The 27,413-nt window shown below is 36.0% G+C and overlaps 1 protein-coding gene across 1 annotated transcript in view; it reads right to left on the bottom strand.

The window, feature by feature from the left end:
- Positions 1 to 27,413, bottom strand: part of FAF1 (Fas associated factor 1) — a 496,086-nt gene that overhangs the window by 201,186 nt on the left and 267,487 nt on the right. The window contains exon 8 of the mRNA XM_066269224.1: positions 26,468 to 26,554. Coding sequence (XP_066125321.1) covers positions 26,468 to 26,554 — 87 coding nt within the window. The remainder of the gene's footprint in view (positions 1 to 26,467; positions 26,555 to 27,413) is intronic.

The following is a 27,413-nucleotide window of genomic DNA, read 5'->3' as shown; positions in this document are numbered from 1 at the left end:
GGAGCTGAAAATAATTTGTTGAAAAGTACTATAGTTTAAAAATATAGAACCTTTAATATGAATATAACAAAACTAAAAAGTGAAAAAAAATTTCAGAGACTGGGAATAAATACATTATTTTAATCAACATATAGTAAGAATGTTAAAAATATTCCTCCAAAAACAAACATAAAGAATCCCTAGAGACTTTTCAGCAAAATGAGCACAAGAAATAATTTGAGAATTAAGGAAAGCTTTAGTTTTTTAAGGACACAAGTAAGGTTATCATTCAGGAATTTTATATTATTTTAACTTACTTGTTTTTAGTCGATCCACTTAATTTGCTAAATACTTATGTAAATAGAATCATATAGAATTTCAGAATTTTAGAGTTAGGCGAAACCTTGAAGTTGGGGGTAGAGAAGATGGAAGAATAAAAGCCAGAGGATTCTAGTACATATTGATAACCTACTATGTACCAGATACTTTAAATTCATCCCCCCACCTCTTATTAATGCAAGGGCTCTATGAGGTAGGTATTATTACCTCTGTTTCAGGAAAAGTACTGAGAAAGTATTTGCTCCTGGTAGGGTTAAAATTTAATTCTAATTTAAGTTGTTCTGATTTTAGGGTCTGTATCTGTTCACCCATATGAAATAAAGTTTTCCTAGCTAGGAAATCCATATTCATTAACTCATTTAATCCTAAAGCTACTAACATTCCCATATCACTGATAAGGAAACAGAGGCTTAGCAAAGCTAGTAAATCTATCTAAAGCTACTGTGAGATCTTCTATTACGTGGTCACAGGCACGTTTTCTAATATAACTCATTTGTCTGCTAAGGAAACCAAAGTCCAGAGGACTTCCACGACTTATCCAAGGTTAAACAGGTGACAAGTTGCAGTAGGGAGATATTAGCTGGGCCTGTAGGTTTGAACATACGACATTCTTTTTCTACATTCTGTCATTCAAGATACATTATTTCACCACCACTGAATCCAAGAGCCTCTTTAAATGATGTCATATAAACTCTTGCCCTGCTAAAATGACATTCAAGCCTATCTGACAGGACCAAATTAATATCACCTCAAACTTGACCGTCTCCAATTTCCTAACACTAAAATCTTTACTCAACTATGGCCTGGGAGAAAAAAAATACCATGCTATCACCAGTCTTGGGAGAAGTCTGCTAGGAAAGAAGAACAACGAAGGTACCTGGGTTCCTTGGGGCTTAAGAACCAGTAGGCTGCCATTTTAGACATATATAGGCAACCAAGGGCCAAGTGGCAGTGATCGATTCTCTAAGAGAGGGGGATATCCTTGGGGGTACTATGAGGAAAAGAAAGTCCGGTTCCCCTGGGGAATCATGACAGTGTAACTATGTATATCTGGGTACAGTGGTGGTCACAAAATCCAGTTCCCCTGGGGAACCATGACAGTGTAACTATGTATACCTGGGAGGTAGCGTGCAGTTTCATCTAGACTCTATGTGTTCCTCCAACCCTCTTCTAGGACCTGGTTCTCTCTTTCATCACCCTAGACTTGGTAACTCCATAGTACGCACTAGGCTCATTAATATCATCTTCTCCTACACCATAACCCTGTTGCTCTCGCCATCTTCCAACTATATTTATCTATATCGAGTTTCATCTCCTTAGAACCTCAGGTATCAACTAGTTCAACAGATGCACCAAACTTGAACCAGCCGATACCAAGTAAAGAACAGCTGGAGATTTTGCTAGTTTATATTCATTCTTTTTATCTGTGGCATTTTAAGGAAAATGTTCCACTCTAACTGCAGTTTAGAAATTTTCAGAACAATTTTTTCCATATTAAAAAAATTCTCACCGATCAAAGCACAAATGGCATTATGCTGAAGTGGCAAACCAGAGAGGCCATGAGGTTGGTTCCATGTAAGGCATTCTGGTAAACAAGTCAGAAAAATGGGATTCTAGTTCAGACTCTGCAACTTTCTAATTTCCTGGTGTTCTTGCTAAAGCCATTTACTTCTCTGAACCTCAGGTTTTCTTCATTTGTAGGAGAAAAAATAACTCTTCTGTCTGATTCAAAGATTATAGAAAAACTGTGTCAGTCCATGTAAAATGACTTACACTGAAAAAACAGATGAATGATTTTATTCAACATTTACCAGGCTCATTCTATCTACTACGTAAGTAACACCAGCATTATCCTATCTTCAACTCTTCATAAGTATTCACCTTGGTTGCTTTATAAGACCTCAACGCAGCCTGACCATGCACTGGCAAAGGGGATGATAGTGTCAGCCTGGGATATGAGGACCCAGGTTCGAAACCCTGAGGTCGCCGGCTTGAGTGCAGGATCATAGACATGACCCCATGGTCACTGGCTTGAAGCCCAAGGTTACTGACTTGAGCCCAAAGTTGCTGGCTTGAGCAAGGGGTCACTGGCTTGGCTGCAGCCTCCAACCCCCATTCCGGTCAAGGCACATATGAGAAAGCAATCAATGAACAACTAAGGTGCTGCAACTATGAGTTGATGCTTTTCATCTCTCTCCCTTCCTGTTTGTTCCTCTCGCTCTCAAAATAAATAAATAAATAAATAAATCTCAAAGCAAAACTCAAGTGCCAGCCTGACCAGGCAGTGGTGTAGTGGACAGAGTTGTACTGGGACACAGAGGTCCTAAGTTCAAAAACCTGAGGTCGCCGGCTTGAGTGCAGGCTCATCTGGTTTGAGCACGGGCTCACCAGCTTGAGGGTGGGATCACAGACATGACCCCATGGTCACTGGCTTGATCCCAAAGGTTGCTGGCTCGAGCAAGGGGTCACTTGCTCTGTTGTAGCCCCCTGGTCAAGGCACATATGGGAAAGCAATAGATGAACAAGTAAGGTGCTACAACGAAGAACTGATGCTTCTCATCTCTCTCCCTTCTCCTGTCTGTCTGTCCCTATCTGTCCCTCTCTCTGGTTCTCTGGCTCTGTCAAAAAACAAACAAATTCAAGTGCCATCTATTAAAAAGATATGCAATAAAACATCTGACTGTTAAGGTGATCTTGATGACACAATAAGAAGCCTAACTAGCCAAAATCAAAAGCACCCAAATTCTATAGCTGACCTGAGTCTAAACAACAACAGAAAGAATGCACAATACAACATGAATTTGACCCCCACATATCTTTTCACACTTTAGAGTCTATTCCTCATTTTCCTTGGTTAGTGTTTTCTTCTAATCATGTCAATAAATACCAACTACCTTATATAGATAGAGAGATAAAAAGAATATTATCCCTGCCACTGAGGGTTTCACAAACAAGTAGTGAAATGTACTTGTATCTAAGAAGTGTAAATAACTAATTTTACAAATGTGGTAAATCTCTTAATAAACGTTTTGGGAGAAAATGCTTAACTTTGAAGACTTCAAGAGAAAATGTCATAAAGGAGTGCCAGCTGAATCTTAAAAGAATGATTTGATTAAGGAGTAGACCATGATGAGTGGGCAAGCACTTAGGAGGACATTAGATAAGCAATGGCAAAATGACAAGAAAGGACGTAATATATCTAAGAAACAAGTAGTGGGAGGGCAGGTAAGGTGCAAAATGGTGAGGGACGGGTGAAAAGAAAGGCAAAGGCTAGATCAATATCCATTAAGGAGCTTAGACATTATCCCATAGTCAATGGGAAACAACAAGCAATTTGAAGCAGAGGAGTAGTATGATGGAAATGCATTTAACAAAGATAACTACAAAAGGAACGATGAACTGGGTGGGAAAGGGAAGAGAGGGAGTCCTGAAATGGGGAAACCAGGAGGAAATAGTGAGAGCCTGACCTATGGCAGGAATGGCAGAATGACAGGATGACAGATCAATAAACCAAAGGATGAGAACTGAAATCACAATTCTTGCCATTTGTTTGCATAATACCACAGAAAGATTTAATAATTATAATTTTCAGTAGCAATAATCTATCCGCTTGGGTATATGATGCCAACACATTATATTTTCTTGATGTGTTATATTTTAAGGAGTGTTTCCATGTATATTATTTGAACCTTAAAATAATGTTGGATAACTTTAACAATTAGAAACTTAAGTTCAGAGAGGTTTATTCATCCAATCAAAATTTATTAAATACTCAGAAGGCATCAGATATGCAATGGTAAACAAAAACAGACATCTACCCTTGTAGAACTTACAGTTTAAAGTAGGAAATAATCACTTATATAAAATATAGTCACAACTATGGTAAATGCAATAAAAGAATGGCTCCCAAGAGAAAACAGTTAAAGCCCTGACCAGTTAGTTCTGCTGGTTTGAGCATCATCCTGATATGCCAAGGTTGTGGGTTTGATCCCTGGTCAGGGCACATACAAGAATCAACCAATGAATGAATAAAAAAGTGATTCAACAAATTGCTGTTTCTTTCTCTCTCTACCCATCTTCTCTCTCTCAAATCAATAAATAAAAAAAAAAAAAAATTAAGAATCTTCCGTTTAAAAGAAAAAAAAATGGTTTGAGTTGGAAGAATTAGTGAGAAGTATACAGAAGAGATTGAGGAAAGGATGACTGTTCCAAGTAAGAACAGGATTTTGCAAAAGCCTAATGATGGTGCATGGGAAGAAGTGAAAAAAGACCAGTTTAGTTAGAGAACAAGAGGCCGTACGAAATAAGACAATACTGAAGAAATAAGAAGAAATAAGACTATATAGGGCCTTGTAGAGTATGTTAAAAATTTTGTCTTCATTTGGGAAGATTTAAATAGGGAGATTGGTTAAACATATTTACATCATTTTAAAAAAGGATTACCCTGATGTAGAACAAGAACATACTGAAGGGAAATAAGAGTGGATATGGGAGCAGTTTTCAGGCTTTTGCAATAATACAAATTCAAGAAGTTGATAGCTTCTATTATGGTAATGGCAGTGAAAATGGATAGAATTAAATGAATGAGAAATAAGGAATTAAAATTGACAGTAGTTGATCATTTGATAGGTCAGTAAGGGAGAGAGCTATCAGAAGTAACTCCTCTTTGGGTTGAGAAAGTGGGTACATGGTGATGCCACTTACGGAATTAGGGAACTTTAGAAGGGGATCAAGTATGGCCAGGGAAAAACATAAATTCAATTTGGGATATATTGAATTTAAGGTCCTTTGGACCTTAAGTGGTGATGATAAAGAAAGCTCTTCTGAAGCTGACAGGGGAGCATTGCATTAGAAATATAAATTTGTTAATCACCATGACATTGGTGATAATTTAAACTATAGATGTGATGAGACAAAATGATTACATGGAACCGTAAGGAGCTTCAATATTTAGTGAAGATGAGCTTCCAAAGGAGACAGAAAAGGAAGGAGCGCCACAGAGGCAGGGAAAAAACCAGGAGAGTATGATATCCTGGGAGCCATGGGAAGATAATTTCAAGATGAAGTTTTCAATAGGGTCAAATGCTGCTGAGAAGTATCTAAATTAGCCCAGTGGTGGCAACTCCCCAAATGCTCACCCCATCAACAAGAGAATAGATGAATATTGTGAAATTATAAAGCAGTAAGAATGAATAAATTCTAACTATATATAAGAATATGGATCAATTTCATAAACATAAGATTGAAAAAAAAGAAAGGAAGGAAGGCAGGGAGAAAGGAGCCAGCTACATAAATAGTATATGATTCCATATATATATGGAATCATATACTATTATGATTAGTTAAGCATATATATATGCTTAACACCAGGATGAAAGGGACATGAGAGGGGCTTTTGGGATGCTGGGAATGTTTTCTTTCTAAATGTGGATGCTGGTTACATGAAGGTATTTACTTTATGAGAATTCACTAAGCTATCTATTTACGATTTGTACATTTTTCTGAATAATTGTATTTCAATAGAAAGTTTTCCAAATGCTGCTAAGAAGTACAATGATGAGTGAAAGGCCTACTTGTTTAGCAACATGACCATCATTGGTACCTGAAGAAAAGCTATTCTGGTTGGGTTGAGGCCAGAGTGGTGTAAGTTGAGGAATTAAATACAGATAACTATTTTTGATTTTTGGCTACAAAGAGGAAAGAAAGTAATAGCTAAAATCGGGGAGAATCTTTTTGTCTTTGTTTTTATATAATGTACCGTACATATGTGCTTCCTTTAAGATGAGAGGTTTTTCATGTTTAAATGTAGATAGAATATCTAGTAGAATGAGATTAATAAAAATAGCAAAGAAAAGATTACTGATAATGCATAGTCCTGAGACTACAGAAGGAGATGGGGTACAGAGCACAGGTAAAGGGATGACCTGACTCAGTTCAGACAAGAAACAAGGTTTTCTGACCCTCCACATCTGGTGATCTTTTTCTACAAACTATGTGATTTGAAACTGTGGGCCTGGCCTAGTGGCAATATTTTAATGCTCAGTGTAAGGAGCTTCCAAGTTTTAATCCTGTCTCTAAGGCCTTGGATTGTTTATAAATAATTAGCCCATAGTATCTTCCATGTTTAAATGGAATATAACACACTATCATATCATTCCTGGAGTTTTATGGATCAATTAATAAACCCTCAGCTAACATTGCTTTAGAGATGAAAAAGGCTAGGATGATGATGACTTCTCATTCTTAGATGTTAAAAGCTTGAGTAATTAAATTTGCCAACTGTCTCTAGACTGGTGAAATTATAAGAAAGACAAAGAGAATTGGCAGACATGGTGAACAAAGTGGTCACACTCACGGTAAATGATAGATCTAGTTTCCATTTCTAACTCATACTCTATGAAAGTAAAATTATGGCCACAATGAATGTGGCATGCTCATTCTTCAGTCTCTCTACAATGAACATGTATAGCATGGTGAAGAACACAAATGATGATAAGGCTTTTAAAGACATTCTATAACCAATTTTCTTCTGCTATTGTGAGAAGCATATTTACCTGGTTCAAATACCATTTCCACTGATTAATTTTGAGTTCATATGAACATTACTAGTTTGCTCATGTATAAAATTCGGCAAACAATACCCACTACTACATAGGGTTGTTAGGAAGATTGAGTTATATTATTTTCTGTATATTGTTAAAATATATAGAGTATTTTCAAGTGCTACCTAAAGTTGTCATTATCCCTGAGAGACAGGTCTAAGATGAGCTTAAGGCAAAAGGACCAATTTTAGGGGGACAATACAGATTATTCGAGGAAAATATCTGAATGTTCATAATAGGTAAAGTTTGGAGAACTATGAAAGGGAAGGAAAAATAAGAACTTAGATTTAAGGTTCCTAAGGAAATCCCTATGAATCTTAGTGGAAAGAGGTAGCCTTCAGAGTGGGACCCGGGCCAGCATCCCCTTGCCACTATTTATCTGTGTGTTGTTGGACAAGTTACTAAACTACTCTAAGCCTCAGTTGCTCATTTGTAAACATAGGGTTAATAACATCTACCTTTCTGGGTTGATAATGGGATGATTATGGATGAAACATCTAAAGACCCAACAAAGTGCCTAAGACAAAGTAGAATAAATAGATATTGTCCCTCTTGTTACTGTTTTATTAATAACAACAAAACTAGTAATTATTGTGGTCAAGAAAAACAGTTAAATTTTACATAGCATTTCTTTTTTTTGGCATTTCCCAGGGGTCAAGTCACAAAGGTATTCCATATTTAGTTGTAACATGTGCTCACAGCAAAACTTGTGATGTCACACTGCAAAAGGCTAATTTTTATTTAATTATTTTTGACTTTACAGTCATCTGAAAGTAGATATAAATATCATGAGCAAGAACTACAATAAAATTCTTGAGTTTCCACTTTCCGACCTCTCTTCCCCACGATGCCCCTAACCAGCAGGAAGTAGCCAGACGAATAGTGGTGCCCCTATTTCACATAAAAGGTCGGAATATGAGGTCGGTTGGCAATGGGGGAAGGTCACATGAGGAACCACCCACATGCATGACCTCCAAAAGAAATGGTCACACTCATGCCCACCAAAAGAAACGGCCCAGGAGAATTTTGAAAAAAAAAGCAACTGTCTGTCAGCCAATAAAATTTCACAACCCACCACCACCCTACCAACACTATAAACAACCCCCCCCCCCCCCCCCCCCCGTCAGAGAAGCTGCGTGACTTCCTTGGCCCCTGTCTTGCAGACCAGCGAACCTCCCCCGGGATGCGCTCTAAATAAAGCTTTGCTTATCCACAAAAAAAAAAAAAAATTCTTGAGTTTCTGAAGTCAGGGGATGAGCTGTCATGTTAGTAAAAAGAACTACTGTATTTTTTTGTGCCATAAGATACACCTAGGGTTTTAAGGAGGAAAATAAGAAAAAAAATTCTGAACCAAATGGTGTGCTAAAATATTTAATAAAATATACCACAATAATATTTCAACAATGCAAACTCAACAGCAGTATTAACAACCATTAGCACTGTTCTTAACAAATGAGAAGAGACTTTAATGTTCAAATACTCTTCTAGTTGTCCAGGAACCTGCAGCAGCTAAAAAAAAAAATGAATATGAATATTCGCTCCATAAGATGCACAGGCATTTCCCCCTCCACTTTTGGGGAAAATAAAGTGCATTTTACAGAGCGAAAAATATGGTAATTCCTTGAATATAATAACCATTTTTTAAAAGGGAGTCTCTACACTTTGTGAGCAAGCATCTGCCCATTTTCCCCTGGCCGACAGGTTTCTTTTTTTTGTGGGGGGGGAGAACTGTTTGCTTACTTGTTTTGTGTTTTGTTTTAGTAACAATTATAAACTGATGCTTATCAATTCTAAAACATTATGGGAATTTCATGGTTTAAGACCTCGGTGGATGACTAAATTTTGAGAAAGACTCAAAGTGGATAACCATAGCACAGAAAGGCACTTCACACAGTAATACAACTAACAAATTTCTCTTCTCTCTTGCTTGTTCTCTTACACTCAAAGCAGATGATAAATTATTAAGTTAACCATAAGAAGCAAAAAAAGGCAATGAGCCTGACCAGGCAGTGGCACAGTGGACAGAGCATCGGAATGGGATGTGGAGGACTCAGGTTTGAAACCCCAAGGTTGCTGGCTTGAGCGTGGGCTCATCTGGTTTGAGCAAGGCTCACCAGCTTAATCCCAAGGTTGCTGGCTTGAGCAAGGGGTTACTCGGTCTGCTGTAGCCCCCTCCCCCCCACCTGGTCAAGGCACATATGAGAAAGCAATCAATGAGAAACTAAGGTGCCACAACAAAGAATTGATACTTCTCATCTCTCTCCCTTCTGGTCTGTCTGTCCCTATCTGTCCCTCTCTGTCTCTGTTACCAAAAAAAAAAAAAAAAAAAAGGCAATGAACACCATGCGGTAACAAAGTGTTAATAAATGTCAATTAAATATCATTTGAAATGTTGTATTTGTCACTAGTCTGAAGGTTATCCTTTTTTTGTCTGAATTACAAATATTTGAATTTTATGACAGTTGAGTTTATATCTGGCTCTAAATGAGACTCAAAGGTTAGAAACAAGTAACACAGATCAGATCTCTGGCTTTTCAATTGCACATCTAATCCAAGATAACCAATTTGATATTTTGGCCCAGATTTCTCTTCTGAGCTTTCACTGATGTGTTAACCATATGCTTGTTTATCTAGCACCATTTACCAGCAATTCAGAAATTTTCCATCTCTTCAGATTCTCCAGTTATTTAAGCTCCTTCTACCTACTTCCTGTTTAATTGTGAATTACATTTAAAGTATAGAGGTATGATATTTAAGTGCTTCATACCTCCCTTTCAGATTTGCATGTTTTAATTTGGGTTAGTGTTCCTGCTTCCTCTTGTGTTTTTTTTTGTTTGTTTGTTTTTGCCTCCTTTCAAGAACCATCAACTACAAAGACAGTGGTCTCCGGCTCTCAAGGTTTCCCGTACTTACCTACTGTTACTGAAGTTCTTCCAGAATTAAGATATTACCCCCCCTCCCCAGCTTAACAATCAAGGGAAAAAAACATGGCTTCTTAGGACATCAATGTTTTTTCCTGATAAGATTCTGTTTTCTCCAGTTATCACTTGAACTGCCTTTGCCCCCACTCCCAACCATGCTCTTCCAACACAAGTGTTTTCTTCTCAATTTGAAGCATTTTATCTAAGCTATATCTTATAAAACATTCATTTTTATTTATTTTTAATTTTTAAAATTTATTGATCTGAGAGAGAGAAAGAAACTGATGTATTGCTCCACCCATCTATATATCCATTGGTTGATTCTGTATGTGACCTGAATGGGGATCGCATCCGCAACCTTGGTGTATTGGGATGATGCTCCCGACCTACCTGGCCAGGGCTAAAACATTCATTTTTTAACTATCCTACTGCTGAGAATACTGAAAAAGCATATATGTAATAACCCTAAGAAAATGTCCAAATAAAGCTATCTGCCTCCAAACAATAAAATGTAGAAGCAACAGTTTTCAAATGAGAAATGAAAGATAACTTCTAAACTTTGAGATGAAACAGCTAGTTTAGTTCATAAGCAATTCAGAAGTCAGGTGCATTTACTTATTAAGCGAGCACCTAAGTATATCATTACTAATAGCTTAAAATGTCCAAATTAATTTGTTACATATGGTTGGAGAACATCTATTGGTTCTTTAAAGTTTTATTTGTAGTATCAGTCCTGTATTTCCTAACCTGTCATAATTAATTCAATCCCCTTGCACTTTGAAATCTCCACAATAATAAGAACTTTATCAGGCTGGTGTTGGTATGAAGTGGCACAGCAAACTGAAATCCCACAGGGAGCAGTCTGCAGACTACTCTTCTAAGCAGCAAAAAGCTGTTATCATTTTCTGAATTACAGGAACTATAAAAGGACACTCTACTCAAGCTGCCGCTGAATGTCACCTGAAAAGCAATCACAAAAGGGCTCTGTCTTGGCTTATCTCTGAGCTCTGTCACTACGGCAACCAGCAGGGAATAAGTATCTGTGGGTCTATGAATTTCAGAATCCCATAAAAGCCAGGGCTAAGAAGGCATGTGCAGCCTCTCAGAGATTGACTGCATTAATACATTAGCAAATACTGTGAAACACTGGATAAATGTCAGCAATTATGGAAAAAGCGTCTAATAACGATATTCGTTGCCTGTCAAACCCCCGTGAGGTTTGATGTGTAACTGCCACTCAAAGCTGTCTGTAATTTTATCTCTTTTATACATCTGAATCCACAGCATTCAAATTTGTACTTTGAAAGTAATAAACTGTAAAGCAGTTTATTCTGTGTTGATCACAACTGTCAACAAACATACAATAAAAGAACAAAAAGACTTTCATTGGCTGTGGGAACAACAATCTCTTTTAGATGTTTATCAAAAACAACCTTATATATTCTACATGTAGAATATTAAACAATGTCATGATATGGAGCAGCAGTTGAAATGACTACAATTAAGTTACTTTGAGCTCAAAAGGCTATTTATATTGCATAAATGTTCATTTCAAGTCTTCTCTGGTTAGAAAATTTATAAGAATTTGGACAATTAGACACAGTCACAGACATTCTCCCCCCTTTTTTGCATATCAAAAAAAATGGCATGGGATCTTTGTTAGCCTCAAACCAGGCTATAATGCTATCTTCACTACCCTTCTCAAATAGAGAATTACAGGCAATTGATTATATCTAAAACCCAAGGGTTTAAAATCACAACTTAACAAGCTAGGAATGCTACTCTTCATATTCATATTTTCACTGCTTAAGAAAATGACTTATTAAGAAATCTTATCACATATGTTACAGCTGTTCAAATGAAATAGACAGCATGTTAACTTGCAAACACAAATGCCAGAGATTAACTAGTACACATGTGCATTATAAACAACCTTCCATTTCTCAGTTAGAGAAAAGGAACAGGTACAAGGTTTCCAGTAAGATCTTTTTCAAAACAGAGGAAAAGAGCTTGTTTAAAAAAAAAAAAAAAAAGAACAGGGGCACCTTTGAAGAAAGCAGTACTGTAATATGTGTTGGAGTAATGGGTCAGCAGTTATTTATTGGAATTAAAGCCAATCACTAGACTTTTCAGTATTACATTTAATATAAAGATAAAAAACATTTAATGAGTGTTTACTTTGTGGCAGGGGCTATGCTAGGCACACAAGACACAAAGATAAATAAGATCTGCTCCCTATCCTGGCCAGATAACTGGGTTGGAGCATCCTCTAGAAATGCTAAGTTTGCCAGTTCAATCTCCGTTCAGGGCACATACAGAAACAGATCAATGTCTCTCTCTCTCTCTCTCTCTCTCTCTCTCTCTCTCTGTTTAAAATCAATCAATAAATTAGGGGAAAAAAAGACCTGTTTCCTGCCCTCAAGGAGATCATAGTTTCATAAAGACAAGTATATGTAAACAAATACATTATTACAAATACTCTAAGAGCTAGCCAGAAGGAAACAGTGGTTTGAAATAACCATTAGGAAAATTTACAGTAATAGATAGGGGCTGTATTCCACTGTATACTATTTGTATGAAAAATTATTTACTTATAATGTACTACTTAGCTCAAATGAGATCATGTATCAATATATGAAATATGCTTTGTAAACTACAAATACTATATAAATGTGTCTTAATCTACTCATCTAGCACTGTATAAGTAATTGTGGTTACCAAAACAGTGAGTATTGCTACTCATTCCCTGCTTTATTAATAATACAGCTACTATTCAAGAACATATATACATACAAACCAAAGTGCTAGAGTGAAAATTTAAAATTCACTTATATTCAAGACATGAAAGTGTTAATCTAATAAAGGAAAATAAAGGCAGATCTTGTTTCTCTGTTTCTGCCTTTTACTGAGTAATTGTAAAGTTTCAAACCAGTATGAGTCCAATCTGGAAAAAAATTAAGCTGGATATTTTAAAATTGAAACTGTTTTGAGAAATACAGAACATTTAAGAAATAGCAAAAGTACAGAGAAAGAACATTGGCAAATTTGGAGTTGAATATTGGTTCTGCATTTCACCTTCTCACTCACCAGTATGGTTTCAGATCAACATATTCATTCTAAATCACTAGTTAAAATGTATCCATTTTAAGTGTATTTGTTCAAGGAGTTTTGACATACATATACACTCTTGTATCCACCAATTGCCCAGTCAAAATATCAAAAATTTCTATCACCTCCCCAAATTGCTTTATATGATATTATTTAGTTGTAAGACTTCTTTATGTAACCTGGATACAGGCCCTTTACCAAATAGGTATTTTGCAAGTCTTTTCACCTAGCTGTGGCTTGCCTCACCTTCTTTTTTCTAAATGGTCTCTTTTGAAGAGGAAAAGTTACAAATTGTGATGAAGTCCAAGTTACCAGTTTTTTCTTTTATGGTAGGTCTTTTAGTGTCCTCTCCAAGGAATTTTTTCCTAACCCAAGGTCTTAGAATATTCTTCTCCTAAATATTCTTCTGTTTTACAGCTGTAGCTGTACATTTAGGTCTATGATCCATTTTGAGATAACTTTTGTGTATGGAATAAGGTAAAGGTTGAAGTTGGTCTTATTGATATCCAGTTGTTCTAGCACTGTTTGCTTTAAAAAGACTATCCTCTCCTTGCACAAAAATCACTTGATTACATATACATAGATTTATTTCTGAATGTTTTATTATCTACCCAATATGTCTGTTTTTACACAAATACCACATTGTCTTGAATACGTTATTATTTTTTGAAATCAGAAACTAACCTCTTCTAACTTTGTTATTTTGTTTTCAAAATTGTTTTGGGAATTCTAGGTCCTGCATATTTCCATATAAATTTTAGAATTAACTTGTTAATTTCTACCAAAAGGGTTACTTTTCTTTTTATTTGGGATTGCAGTGAATCCAGAGATTAGTGTGGGGAGAACTACCACCATAAAATACCAAGTTTCCCAATCCATGACCATGATATCAAGGACTTTCTTTCAGCAATACTTTGTAATTTTCAATGAATAGATATTATGCATATTTAAATTTATCCTTAAATATTTGACAGTTTTGGATAAAATTATGAATGGTAACATTTTTAAAAATTTTCACTTTGTTGCTATATAGTAACACATTTTCTTTTGTATATTAAATCTTGTAGTCTGTGACACTGAATTTCACCTGTCATGTTTAGTAGCTTTTTTGTTGATTATATTGAATATACAACAAAACAAACCATTAAACATTTTGTATAAGAATAAAGACAATTTATGTAAATTATTAATTATAAAACATGTAATTTTTAGTTATGGTCCAGGTCTATCTTGATGAATGTACCAGGCATGCTTAAATAAAACCTGTATCCTGCTATTGTTAACTGAAGTATATATAAAGTATTTGGTCAAGTTGGTCAAGAGCATTGCTCAAATCTCTATCCTTATCCGCTATTTTTCTGTAAATTGCTGAGACAGAAATGTGAAAATCTCTAATTGTGGACTTGTCTATTCTTTTAGTCCTATTGGTTTTTACTTTGTATATTTTGAAACTGTTGTTAGGTGCATACACATTTAAAATTGTGTTTTCTTGGTGGGTGGTTCTTTTAATCATTATGAAATGTTTCCCTTTAGTCCTGGTAATGTTCCTTTTCTGTATCTTACCTGATGTTAACAGAGTCACTACAGCTTTGTAAATGCTTAGTTTGTCTGGTAAATATTTTGTTGTCATTTATGTTTACCTTATCATTGTCATATTTAAAGAATGTTCCTTGTAGGCAGTATATATATTAATAGTTGCCTTGTTTTTGTTTTGTTTTTTGACAGAGTCAGAGAAAGGCAGAGAGAGGGACAGATAGGGACAGATAGAAAGGAAGAGAGATGAGAAGCATCAATTCTTTGTTACAGCACCCTAGCTGTTTTACTGCTTTCTCATATGTGCCTTGACTGGAGGGCTACGGCAGAACAAGTGACCCCTTGTACAAGCCAGTGACCTTGGGCCTCAAACCAGCAAACCTTGGGCTCAAACCAGTGGCTCTGTGATCATTTTCATGATCCCACACTCAAGCCAGCGACCCGTGGTCAAGCTGGATGAGCCCATGCTCATGCTGGTGACTTTGGGGTCTCGAACCTGCATCCCTCCACGTCCCAGGCCAAAGCTCCATCCACTGCACCTCTACCAGGTCAGGCATAGCTGCCTTGTTTTTAAAAATTCATTTTGAAAATCTCTGTCCTTCCAACTAAATGGGAAATGATATTTACAAACAACAGCTCAGATAAGGGCCTAATATCCAAAATTTACAAAGAACTCATAAAACTCAACAACAAACAAACAAACAATCCCATAAAAAAATGGGAAGAGGACATGAACAGACACTTCTCCCAGGAAGAGATACAAATGGCCAACAGATATATGAAAAGATGCTCAGCTTCATTAGTTATTAGAGAAATGCAAATCAAAACTACAATGAGATACCACCTCACCCCTGTTAGATTAGCTATTATCAACAAGACGGGTAATAGCAAATGTTGGAGAGGCTGTGGAGAAAAAGGAACCCTCATTCACTGTTGGTGGGACTGTAAAGTAGTACAACCACTATGGAGGAAAGTATGGTGGTTCCTCAAAAAACTGCAAATAGAACTACCTTATGACCCAGCAATCCCTCTACTGGGTATATACCCCAAAACCTCAGAAACATTGATACGTGAAGACACATGTAGCCCCATGTTCATTGCAGCACTGTTCACAGTGGCCAAGACATGGAAACAACCAAAAAGCCCTTCAATAGAAGACTGGATAAAGAAGATGTGGCACATATACACTATGGAATACTACTCAGCCATAAGAAATGATGACATCAGATCATTTACAGCAAAATGGTGGGATCTTGATAACATTATAAGGAGTGAAATAAGTAAATCAGAAAAAAACAAGAACTACATGATTCCATACATTGGTGGAACATAAAAAATGAGACTAAGAGACATGGACAAGAGTGTGGTGGTTACCAGGGGTGGGGGGAGGGAGGACATGGGAGGGAGGGAGGGAGAGAGTTAGGGGGAGGGGGAGGGGCACAGAGAACTAGATAGAGGGTGGCGGAGGACAATCTGACTTTGGGCGAGGGGTACACAACATAATTTAATGACAAAATAACCTAGACATGTTTTCTTTGAATATATGTACCCTGATTTATTAATGTCATCCCATTACCATTAATAAAAATTTATTAAAAAAAAAAAAAAAGAAAGAAAATCTCTGTCCTTTAATGTGCTGACCATTTATATTTACTGTAATTGTCATTATGGTTGAATTTATACCTATGATTTTGCTATTTGTTTTATATGTATTCCACCTTATTTTTTTCCTTTTTCTTTTTTCTGCCTTATTTATTATGGCATTTTAAATATTCCATTTTATCTCTTTTAAAGCCTTATTACTTATAATTTCTTTGTATTTTTAGTAGCTGCTCTAAAGCTTACAAGATGCATTATTCCAGACTACCTTCAATGAATATTATATCACTTTGTACCTAACACAGGAAACCTACAACAGTATAATTTCACTCTGCACTTTGTGTCATTGTCTTACATTTTACTTCTATGTATGTTCAAAATTCCACATTGTTTTTTCTTTAAAGTTACCTTTTAAAGGAATTAAAAACATCTTTTATATTTAAATATTTTTACCATTACTAACTCTCTTCATTATTTTGTACAGACCAAGTTTATTTTGTGATCATTTTCTTTTTGCCTAAAGAACTTTAATATTTCTTATACTACAGGTTTGCTGGCACCAAATTATCTCAGTTTTTGCTTGTGTGAAAAAGTCTTTGATTTCAGTTTAAAATTTGTTTTTATTGATTTCTGGAGAGAGAGAGAGAGAGAGGAAGACAGAGAGAGAGAAAGAGATTGCTGTTTATACATTCATTGGTTGATTCTCGTATGTGCTCTGACCCAGGATCAAACCCCAGAACCTTGGTGTATCGGGATGATGCTCTAACCAACTGAGCTATCTGGCCAGGGCCTTGGCTTCAGTTTTCAAAGATTATTTTCACCTGATATAGAATTATAAGTTGTCATTTTTTAACCTTTCAGTACTTTAAAACTGTCAATCCATTGTTTTTTGGCTTGTATTGTTTCTGAGGAGAAATCTAAAGAGTTTATAGTGGTTCCTCTGCATAATATGTATTTTTCTATTATCTGCTATGAAATTTTTCTCTTTTTTTTTTTTTTTTTCATTTTTCTGAAGCTGGAAACAGGGAGAGACAGACAGACTCCAGCATGTGCCCGACCGGGATCCACCCGGCACACCCACCATGGGGCGACGCTCTGCCCACCAGGGGGCGATGCTCTGCCCATCCTGGGCGTCGCCATGTTGCGACCAGAGCCACTCTAGCACCTGAGGCAGAGGCCACAGAGCCATCCCCAGCGCCCGGGCCATCTTTGCTCCAATGGAGCCTTGGCTGCGGGAGGGGAAGAGAAAGACAGAGAGGAAAGCGCGGCGGAGGGGTGGAGAAGCAAATGGGCACTTCTCCTGTGTGCCTTGGCCGGGAATTGAACCCGGGTCCTCCGCACGCCAGGCCGACGCTCTACCACTGAGCCAACCGGCCAGGGCGAAATTTTTCTCTTAATCACTTGTTTTCAGCAGTTTGATTATAAACTCCTTACTGTAGAATTCTTTTTTTTTTTTTTGTATTTGCCTTTCATGGCATTCATTAAGCATCTTGAATCTATCAGTTTTATAGTTTTCATCAAATATAGAAAAATTTCAGAAATTATTTCAATTTGTTTTCTTTGCTCTCCTGCTTCCCACATCTCAATTCTTCTCTCCTTCTAGGATTCTAATTCCATGTATGCCCAGTTGCTTCAATTTTGTTCCAGTATCATTGATACTTTATATATTTATTTTTTATCTTTTTCCCTCTATGCTTCAGCTTAAATAGTTTCTATTGCTATATCTTCAAGTTCACTGGTCTTTTCTTTGGCAGTTTCTAATATGTTGTTGAGACCATCCAGAAAAATCTTCAGTTCAGATAGTATATTGTTATATTTAAAAGAAAAAGTTATTCTATTTTATATATTTATTCTCTCATTAAATGCATATTTTCCTTGAGCATATTCACAATATTTAAAATAGCAAAAATTTCTATACGTTAATTTCATTATCTAAATCTCCTCTATGTCTATTTCTTTTGATTGATTTCTCTTCTTGTTATTGGTTACACTTTCCTACTTCTCCATATGCATAGTAACATCTGATTGGATGCTAGATTCTGTTAATCAGCTTGTTCCTTTTGAAAATTGTTTTTACACTTATAAAAGGGCAGTCCTAGAGTAGCCTTTGCTCTAGGACTAGTTTACCCACTCCACTAAGGTATGAGTCTTCTGCGGATATTTCTTGAATGGCCCGTGTATTTGCTGAGATGTCTCTACTATGGCTGGTGAAAACTCAAACTATTCTTCAACTGTGTGAGCTCTGAGAATTATATGCCTTACAGCAGGAGGCATATAACTGGCCCCCAAACTTTTTACACAGGGGGCCAGTTCACTGTCCCTCAGACCGTTGGAGGGCCGGACTATAAAAAAACTATGAACAAATCCCTAAGCACACTGCACATATCTTATTTTAAAGTAAAAAAACAAAACAGGAACAAATACAATATTTAAAATAAAGAACAGGTAAATTTAAATCAACAAACTGACCAGTATTTCAATGGGAACTATGGGCCTGCTTTTGGCTAATGAGATGGTCAGTGTCTAGTTCCATATTTGTCAATGCTAGCCGTAACAAGTGATATGACGCGCTTCTGGAGCCCTGACGCATGCGTCCTGCATCGCTGCGCTTTGTGGTGCCACCACATATAGCACACAGGATGCATCCTGTGCTCTCTCACTGACCACCAATGAAAAAGGTGCCCCTTCTGGAAGTGTGGCAGGGGCCGGATAAATGACCTCAGGGGGCCGCATGTGGCCCGCGGGCCATAGTTTGGGGACCCCTGCCTTATAGCTTCTAGTTAATTGTTCTTTTACCTGGCAACTGTGTCTCAGCCAGCCTCCAGGAATTTTAGCTATGCACATACTGACTAGTATTCAGCTAAAGACCAGGGCAAACCTATGTAGTTTTCTGGAGCTAGCACTCTGTCTTGCAAAGTCTAGCTGCCTTTACCTCTATGCACTCCACTTTTCACCTCTTCAAACTCAATAAAATCACCAGGTTCCATTTTGGTTTCTTCTCCCTGCTCTAGGAGCGAGAAATTGCCTCTAGGCAGAATATAAGACTACCACAGGACTCATTTGTTTCCTTTTTCACAGTCCTGTACTACCTGCTGTCTAATATCTGAAAACAGTTCTTTCACATATTTTAATCAGTCTTCTAGTTATTTACAGAGGGAATAAAATTCTCATTGCAGTTACCCCTTCATTGGCAGATGTAGTGGTGCTCAGGTTTATAATTTTAATAAATCAAAATCAAGGTTCACAGTGCTTGTCTATTTCCTGTTGGGGGCTATCCCGCACCTCATGTATTCTCCCTCATACTGACTGAATAAATATGTCCTTTGAATACTTCATCCACCTTCCTGAACTTTTCACTCTCTCTGTTAAAAATATAGTCCATTTCATAACTTTTCATTCCTTTTAAACTCAAACTTTCTTTTACTGCTTTCAAAGCTGTTCTTTCTGTCTGTTTAGTCTTTTCCTGTGTTATTTGTAAAAGACTCTCTATGTTGACAAGGGCAGTGAACCCTCTGAAGCTACTGAGTCTCACCACTATCAGAAGCAACATTATCCATGACCTTGCCAAATAAAGAAAAAGCCAGTGAAAATGTCCAAAGATTGCCTGAGTCTGTCTGACCTAGGACAGGCTAACATAGTAATTTAAATAGCATAAGATGACCCTGAAGCTACTCAAAGAATGCTTCTGATTCTGCATGTGTATGCAATATATAGAAGGTGCTTACTCAAGGGAAAAGGAGCTAACGTTTGTTGAATGCCTACTAAATGCCAGATATTATACCAGAGGCTGGCAGATTTTTTCTGTAAAGGACCAAATAGCAGATAATTAAGACTCTGTGGGCCATGTGGTTTTGCTACAACCAAAAATGGAAACTGTTTATTATAATATAAAAGTAGCTATATACAATACATAAACAAATGAATGTGATTGTGTTCCAAAAACCACTATTTACAAAAACAGATAGTGAGTGGGATTTGGGCTAACAGTCATAACTGCCAAAGCCTGCGTTATACATACTTTACACATTAGGTAAAACCATATGGAGTTGTAAATACTCAAATCATTTTGTCCTTAACAAATGGCAATTTTATATGGTCCAACCTATTATGTAATCAATTTAATCTTCAAAATAGAGTTTCAAGGGTGTTAATATCATCCTCATTTTGCAGATAAGGAAACTGAAATTCATAGACTAACTTATCCAAATAATAGAAATATTAGGATTCAACAAATCTGAATTGGTCTGCCCCTTCTCTCTCTCTCACTCTCTTTCTCTCTGGTACTAATCAGCTCAGTGTAGCTCCCCTTCCTACATCTGGTATTCTCTTTGCTACTAAAGAATTTTGGTAATTTAATTAAAATTAGAAAGAAAATAAACCTAATTCTCAGTTTATCGAGTTATGATCATACAAATTCATTAAGTTGTTTACTTTCATAGATGTCAATTTAGTGGAGTTCTGAACAATTCAAGTGAGTGACTGTATTAAAACGACACTATGTTTGATCTTGCACAGCACAGAAAGATGAGGAAAACAGGTCTTGCTCCCAATTTTTAGAATTTACAAAAGGGAGAAACACAAGTATGGCAGCACTCCTTTATCTGTAATTTTACTTTCTGAAGCTTCAGTTACTTGTGATCAACCACAGCCCAAAAATATTAAATGGAAAATTCCAGAAATAAACAAGTCTTAAGTTTTAAATCACATACTGCTCGGAGTAGCACGATGAAATCTCGCACTGTCCCACTCTGTCCCACCTGGGATATGCATCATCCCTTTGTCCAGTGGATATACATTGTATAAGTTGCCAATCCACTAGTCATTTTGCAGCTGTCTCAGTTATCAGACTGACTGTTGTGGAATCACAGTGCTTGTGTTCAAGTAATGTTGGCAACTCAGATATGCAAAAGAGAAGCTGTGAAGTGTTTCCTTTGAGTGAAAGGTCTGAATGTATAGAAAAAAATATATATATAGTATATACAGGGTTTGATACCATCTGCAGATTTAGGCACTCACTAGGGGTTCTTAGAATGTATCCTGAGTGAATAGAGGAGACTTACTGTTTTCAAATTAAGATGTAATCAGATGTCACTTTCTCTGAGAAGGCATTTTTAAAACCATTCTCATGTTAGTAAAACTGGAATGAAGGAAGGTAAACACAAAATAAGAAAAAATAAAAAGTTAAAAAATAGAAATATAAACTAATTTTTTACCACATTGAAAAAGGAGGCATGGGAAGAAGGATAAAGGCAAAACTTCTCAAAGAAAGGTCTTAAAAAGAGCAGCTAATTACTATAGGTATCATAGGTGAAAGGAATAGTATGATTAAATGACACAGTGGGAGAGAGCAACTAAGTGTATTTGACAAATGGAAAAATGATTACTTAGCTAAAGTTGAGATACATAGAGTATCACATTCAATCAATTATTCAAGAAATATTTATTGAGCATTTACTTTGGGCTTGTATGAAGAAATAAATCTGGAAGAGAAGTTACAGACCAATGAAGGAAGGGTTTTAAATGCCAGCGTAAAAATCTGTATATAATCAGCAAGTACTAGGCTGCCACTGAAGATAAGTAAGCAAAGTTGAACATTCATTCTGAAGAGTCATTCTGCTCTTCAGAAATATTTACCTTACAGTAAAGATGGAATGACTATAGTGGAGGCTTATGAGTTTACTTAGAAGGTAACTACAGTATGGTAAATATATTAATATGGTAATTGTGAATCTGTATCTTGACAGCTCCTATAAAGTGGAGGATAGGGATCCAGTATTAGAGGAATGTCCATAATTTGACACCTGCCAAACACAATGTATCAGGGAGAAGTTACAGAAGAAAATGACCCCCATCAGAAGGATAAAAGTAGATTACATTCTCTCATTCATAAATTCCTTTTTTATTAAAAATAAAGGAAGGTGGTGTGTGTGTAGCCTTTGTTTTATTTTTATTTCATAGAAAAACCACTGTGTAATGGTTCTATTTAGAAATGATCTCCTTTTTTATGTCAAAGTACTTAATAAGTACCTTTCTGACTCCTAACACATGCTTAAAGACCTCTGATTCTAAAATTCGAACTTCCCAAATTCTGGTATACATTCCTTAGCCAATGAGAGAACCACAGAAGACCATTATGATCTCGGGGGGGGGGGGGGGCACACACAACAAAAGAGTATTAAAAACTGAAGAATTTTTTTTCCTCCTAGCATAAGCATTATTAAAACCTGAATTTTATAAATGACATGTATCATAGTATGTGCATTATAATAAGGTGTCTAGACATAATTCACAGGGTTAAAATTATTTCTACTCTGGAAACCAAGAGCATCCTTGTTAAAGTGTATAATGAGATTTCGCCTACTTGCAACCTCTTGTTCTCACAGCTGAACTGCCACAGCATGAAAACATTCCCCTATGACTGGTGCTTAACCAACCACTTCCCTGGTAAAATAGCCCAAATGGAACTGAAAGAGTTATCAACAATTCATACAATATCCCACACCCCATTAGACTAAAGGGAAAGAAAATATTTTAACTCTGAGGGAAGATGGGGCAACAGTGTTTCTAATGATTGTTGACTTAAATGAGTAGTGCTGAAAGTGTCAAAGATTGTAGTCTGTCAGGTTGAGAAGTGACTCAAGATGTTACAAGAATCTAATTATAAGAAGTCTATTTCTTTGGACTGTTTGCTAAGTCAAAGGTTAATGAGAAGTACACTGAAGAAAACACCTCCAGTGTTATGGCAAAGTATTTGTCATGCAACATAAAAACAAAACAAAGTACTTGAGTCTAGTTCTTTAACTTCTATAAAAATAGCTTTATTAAGGTATATTTTACATGCCATTAAGTTTACTCATTTTTAAAGTGTTCAATGATCTTTTTAGTAAATTTACAGCTGCATTACTATTGCGACAATGTCATTTTAGAACATTACCGTCGTCCCAAAGCCATTAACTTCTTCATCTAAGATATTTCCATAAATTCATGGAAGCCATTGGTACTCAAAGTTACTATACCATATTTCAAGCCACACAAGTCTCTGCAACCGAGCACACAAAGTGCAAACTAACCTCACTTTCAATGGCCTTTATATCCAATCATCTACTCTGGCACTGGGAAGAAAATGTTCAGGTGCTTTTTTCTAAACGTTAACCATTCTAAGTGTTAAGTTATGGCACAATGTCTTGGAAATAATTTAATTATACTTTTGTTGGTAACACATTTCAGGCTGTTTACACAGCTGACATTTCTCAGCTGTACCCAATTCATGTCCCGAGCTGTGAAGACGATCTTGTTTTGTAGCAGATGCCTCCTCTTGAGTGATTTAAGTAAGTATAAAAACACCATTGCCTGCAACAATACAGATTACAAGCACCAGGCTTCATGAGTTTTTACAGTCCTAATGAAAGGCTTCATGACATTTCTTTGGCTAGGATCTCCTTAAAAGACTACAGTTTAAGCCATTTTTGCCAAAACTCAAGCACTGGAGCTAGTGGATCTGCTACCGCACCAGTTAAAAGCAGCTTGGCCCTAAACATCTTTTTTGTAGCAAATCATGCAGCTCAAGGCAACATCCTGCCAATATAGCAACATTTATTCTTGGGAGGCCTGGGCAGGCATCATTTCACAGGTTTGGGGACAAGGTGCAAATAGGAATAATGAGGCAAAGAATCAAGCCTCTTAATGGAGACTCCCTCTTGTGTTTGCTTGACTTAGATACAGCACTGCGTAGCACTATTATCTTGGAAATGGTAAGGGTTAGCTGCTTTCCTGTTTTCTTATACTACTGAAATTGCATTAGCACTCTTGGTAAAAATGCAAATTGTTATGCCTATCATTACAACGTGAGCTTCATAAAAGACGGTGCTACTCATTCAATGATTTAACACCTGAAATGTAATGTCACTGTGCTACAGAAGAATTTATAATATTTCACTAAATTTGCCTATCACTCTTGGATCTTGCATCTGATAAGACTTAGTTTCTAAAAGTGTGGGATCCAACAGCAGTTTTGGCTTTTCCAACCCTATGAAGTCCCACATTTCTGGACTTTATTATCTTACATTCTTGCTCTTAAATGACAATTATTTTTGCTTTAAACTTTTTTATTATAGAGATTTACAAATATATAAAAGTTTAGAGAATAATATAATAAACCCAATACACATTATCACTCAGCTTTAACAATGATCAATAGATAGCTAACCTGAATTTATTTATATATCCCCTACCACTCCCCATCCCTATAGGTAATTTTGAAGCAAGTATCAGATACCACTTCATCTACTTGCCTGTGATCTTTTTCTGAGTTGCTAATATTGTAACACTGAATCTCATTGATTATCTACTATGAGCCACATACCACTAATCCTCATAAAATGCTGCAAATCAGGTAACTAAAGCTTTGTGATTTTAAGTGACACACTCAGTTCTTAATTATTTCCTTCTATTAATATTATTATTTCTTGTATAGGTTACTAGACAATGCTATGAACATTTCTGGTTTATTCATGTCTCCTCAGATGAAAAGAAGGCTATCATTTATAAAAATTACTCTTATTTTTATAAAATTAAATGTAACACATTTTCTGTCAAATTCTTCATTCTAACAGGAAAAAAGAAAAACAAACTAAACCTAACCAGGTGGTGGTAACACAGTGGATAGAGTGCTGATCTGGGACCCTGAGGACCAACATTCAAAACCCCAAGGTTGCTGGCTTGAACACAGGATCACAGATATGACACCCATGGTTGCTGGCTTGAGCCCATGGGTCACTTAGCCCAAGGTTGCTGGCTTGAGCAAGGAGTCACTGGCTTAGCTGGAACCCCCAGTCAAGGCACATATGAGAAGAAATCAATATATATATAAAGAACTTCTTTAAAAATGTTTCTGTCTTCCGCAAAGAATTTCCTCATTTAAAATGTTAAGTTGCAGTGCTCAAGAAAAGGAGTAATTACTATCCAGATAGAAATGTGTATTAACTATAAAATATAAAAAAGGTAATTAAGTTCTTATATCATTATTTGGGTATTTATTATTACAAGATGTTTATTTACAAAGTCTCAATTTCTTTTGCCTTATTTATTTTTTAAATCAAATTTAACTTTAGAAATCTTGACATATTCTCACTTTTTACTTTTTTAAAAAATGGGTATCTGCCTGACCTGTGGTGGTGCAGTGCATAAAGTATCGACCTGGAACACTGAGGTCACCGATTCGGTCCCCTGGACTTGCCCATAACAGAAGCAACTACGTACTATGAGTTGATGTTTCCCACTCCCCCTCACCCTTCTCACTCTCCCCTCTCTAAAATCAATAAATAAAATCTTTAAAAAAATTAAAAAAGAGTATCTGATTAGAACAATCAAGACTATGGGTAAAAGAGGTCAAAATGTACCATATTTCCCCATGCATAAGATGTACCTTTTCTCAAAACTTGTGGGGTTTAAAAACTAGGTGTGTCTTATACAGTGGTTGTAGATTTCTTTATTTGCATTTCCCGCTTTTTCACGCTTCTTTTTACGCTCACTGTTAAAGACAGTGATTTGTCATTAGACATAGATGAGGACAAGCTAATGGGTGGGAGTTTTGACAGTGATGAGGAGTTTATAAGTTTTATGATGAATAAAACTTGAGTTCAATAACTTTATATAATATTTTTTTTTTCAAATTTCGGGCCCAGAAATTAAGATGCATCTTATACATGGGGGCATCTTATACATGAGGAAATACGGTAATTTCAGTTGGCCTCCTCAAATGATAAAACTTACTCTCTTGGAAAATAATAATTTCTTAGAAATAAGGTGGTGACAAGAAAGTTTTCAAAATTGACAACAGAAAAATCATTTTATATAGCTATAACAGGTAAAAATTGCAGACTAAATCTTTTCTTCCATTTTTTTATGGTAGTGAAAATTATCGGTATATTTAAGAATAGACTGCTATTAACATTCACTATAAAAGTTAACTTTTTAAAAACCAGTCCACTGTAAGAAACACAGCTTGAAAATTAAATATGTAACAATTAGATTGATTTTGAGGTATCTGTAACTTAGGAAAAAATATTTTTATTTGGGACATTTCATCAGTAATAGCTGAATTTATTATTTTGATCAAGGAAAATTTTAAGTCAAGTCAAGAAGCATTAAGTTCCTGATACTGAAATAGTAATATTATCAACAGAATGTTTACATTCTTGACCTTATGATACCTGCTCTACAAGTGAACTCAAATTATTACGACTCTTATTTTCACAGTATTTTATTTATAGAATTTTTCAGTGGAATATTCAGAGCGTTTGATTCTGCTTATTATCACAGCCAATTAGATTGAAAGTGGCAAATGAGAGAAGAGGATATAAAACTGCTGAGTCAGCTGTTACTTACTGAGTCATCTGTGGCAGAAGCTGGCCAGCCCTCCCATAACTGATGGCGAACGGGGATACTCGTAAGGTCATACACATTTCTTTTTACCTGCAAAAAGGAACACAGAAGTTAAAAATAGAGTTTCCATATAACTTAGGGTTGCTGCCATTCAATTTATGTAATATACACTGTATATCCTGTTTTCTTCTAGCTTCAAAACAACAATTTGAAACTAGAAAAACATAAGTCAGAAAAATTTTGTAAAAAAATCTAAACCAAATTTAAAAGCATATTCGCAAAAAAGGTTGGATAAAATCTGCAAAGAACAGACTGATGGTTTCCAGAGGAAAGGGGCGTTGGGAGAATGGGTGGGAAAGGTGCAAGGATTAAGAAGTACAAATTGGTAGTTACAATCTAGTCAAGGGATATAAAGTAGAGCATAGGGAACACAGTCAATAATAGTCTTCTTTATTCAGTGGATCACTTTGTAAAGTATACAAACATCTAACCATTATGCTGCAAACCTGAAACTAATATAAAATAATACTGAATATAAAATATAACTGAAAAAGAAACAACCCCCACCACACACTGATTGTTTTTCTATATTCCTGGATGGCTTCAAGTTTCTTTTCAGTTAAGAAACTTTAGGTACATAGTACACCTAGGACAGAATATAATTATAAATTTTAATAATCTATACAATGTTTAAGTAACTCAAGATATGAAATAATTCAAACAAGAGAAATATTTTAAGTTTCTATGTGGGAGAAAGAAGGGTGATTGGGGGGGAACAGGTGAGAGGAAAACCTAAAGTTTTCTTTATTATTTGATAAAAACTTCGAAGATATAAAAACTTAATAAAATAGCACAGGTTATTTCTTTGAAATCATCCCAAATTAAAAACTATTTCAACAGACTATTTATTAACTAACCCATCTGTACTATCTAGGCCCTTCCTGAAAAG

Source organism: Saccopteryx bilineata, chromosome 3 (genome assembly GCF_036850765.1).
Source record: "Saccopteryx bilineata isolate mSacBil1 chromosome 3, mSacBil1_pri_phased_curated, whole genome shotgun sequence".
NCBI lineage: Eukaryota > Metazoa > Chordata > Mammalia > Chiroptera > Emballonuridae > Saccopteryx > Saccopteryx bilineata.
The sequence above is the reverse complement of the archived record's forward strand: the minus strand, read 5'-3'. Positions and strand labels throughout refer to the sequence as shown.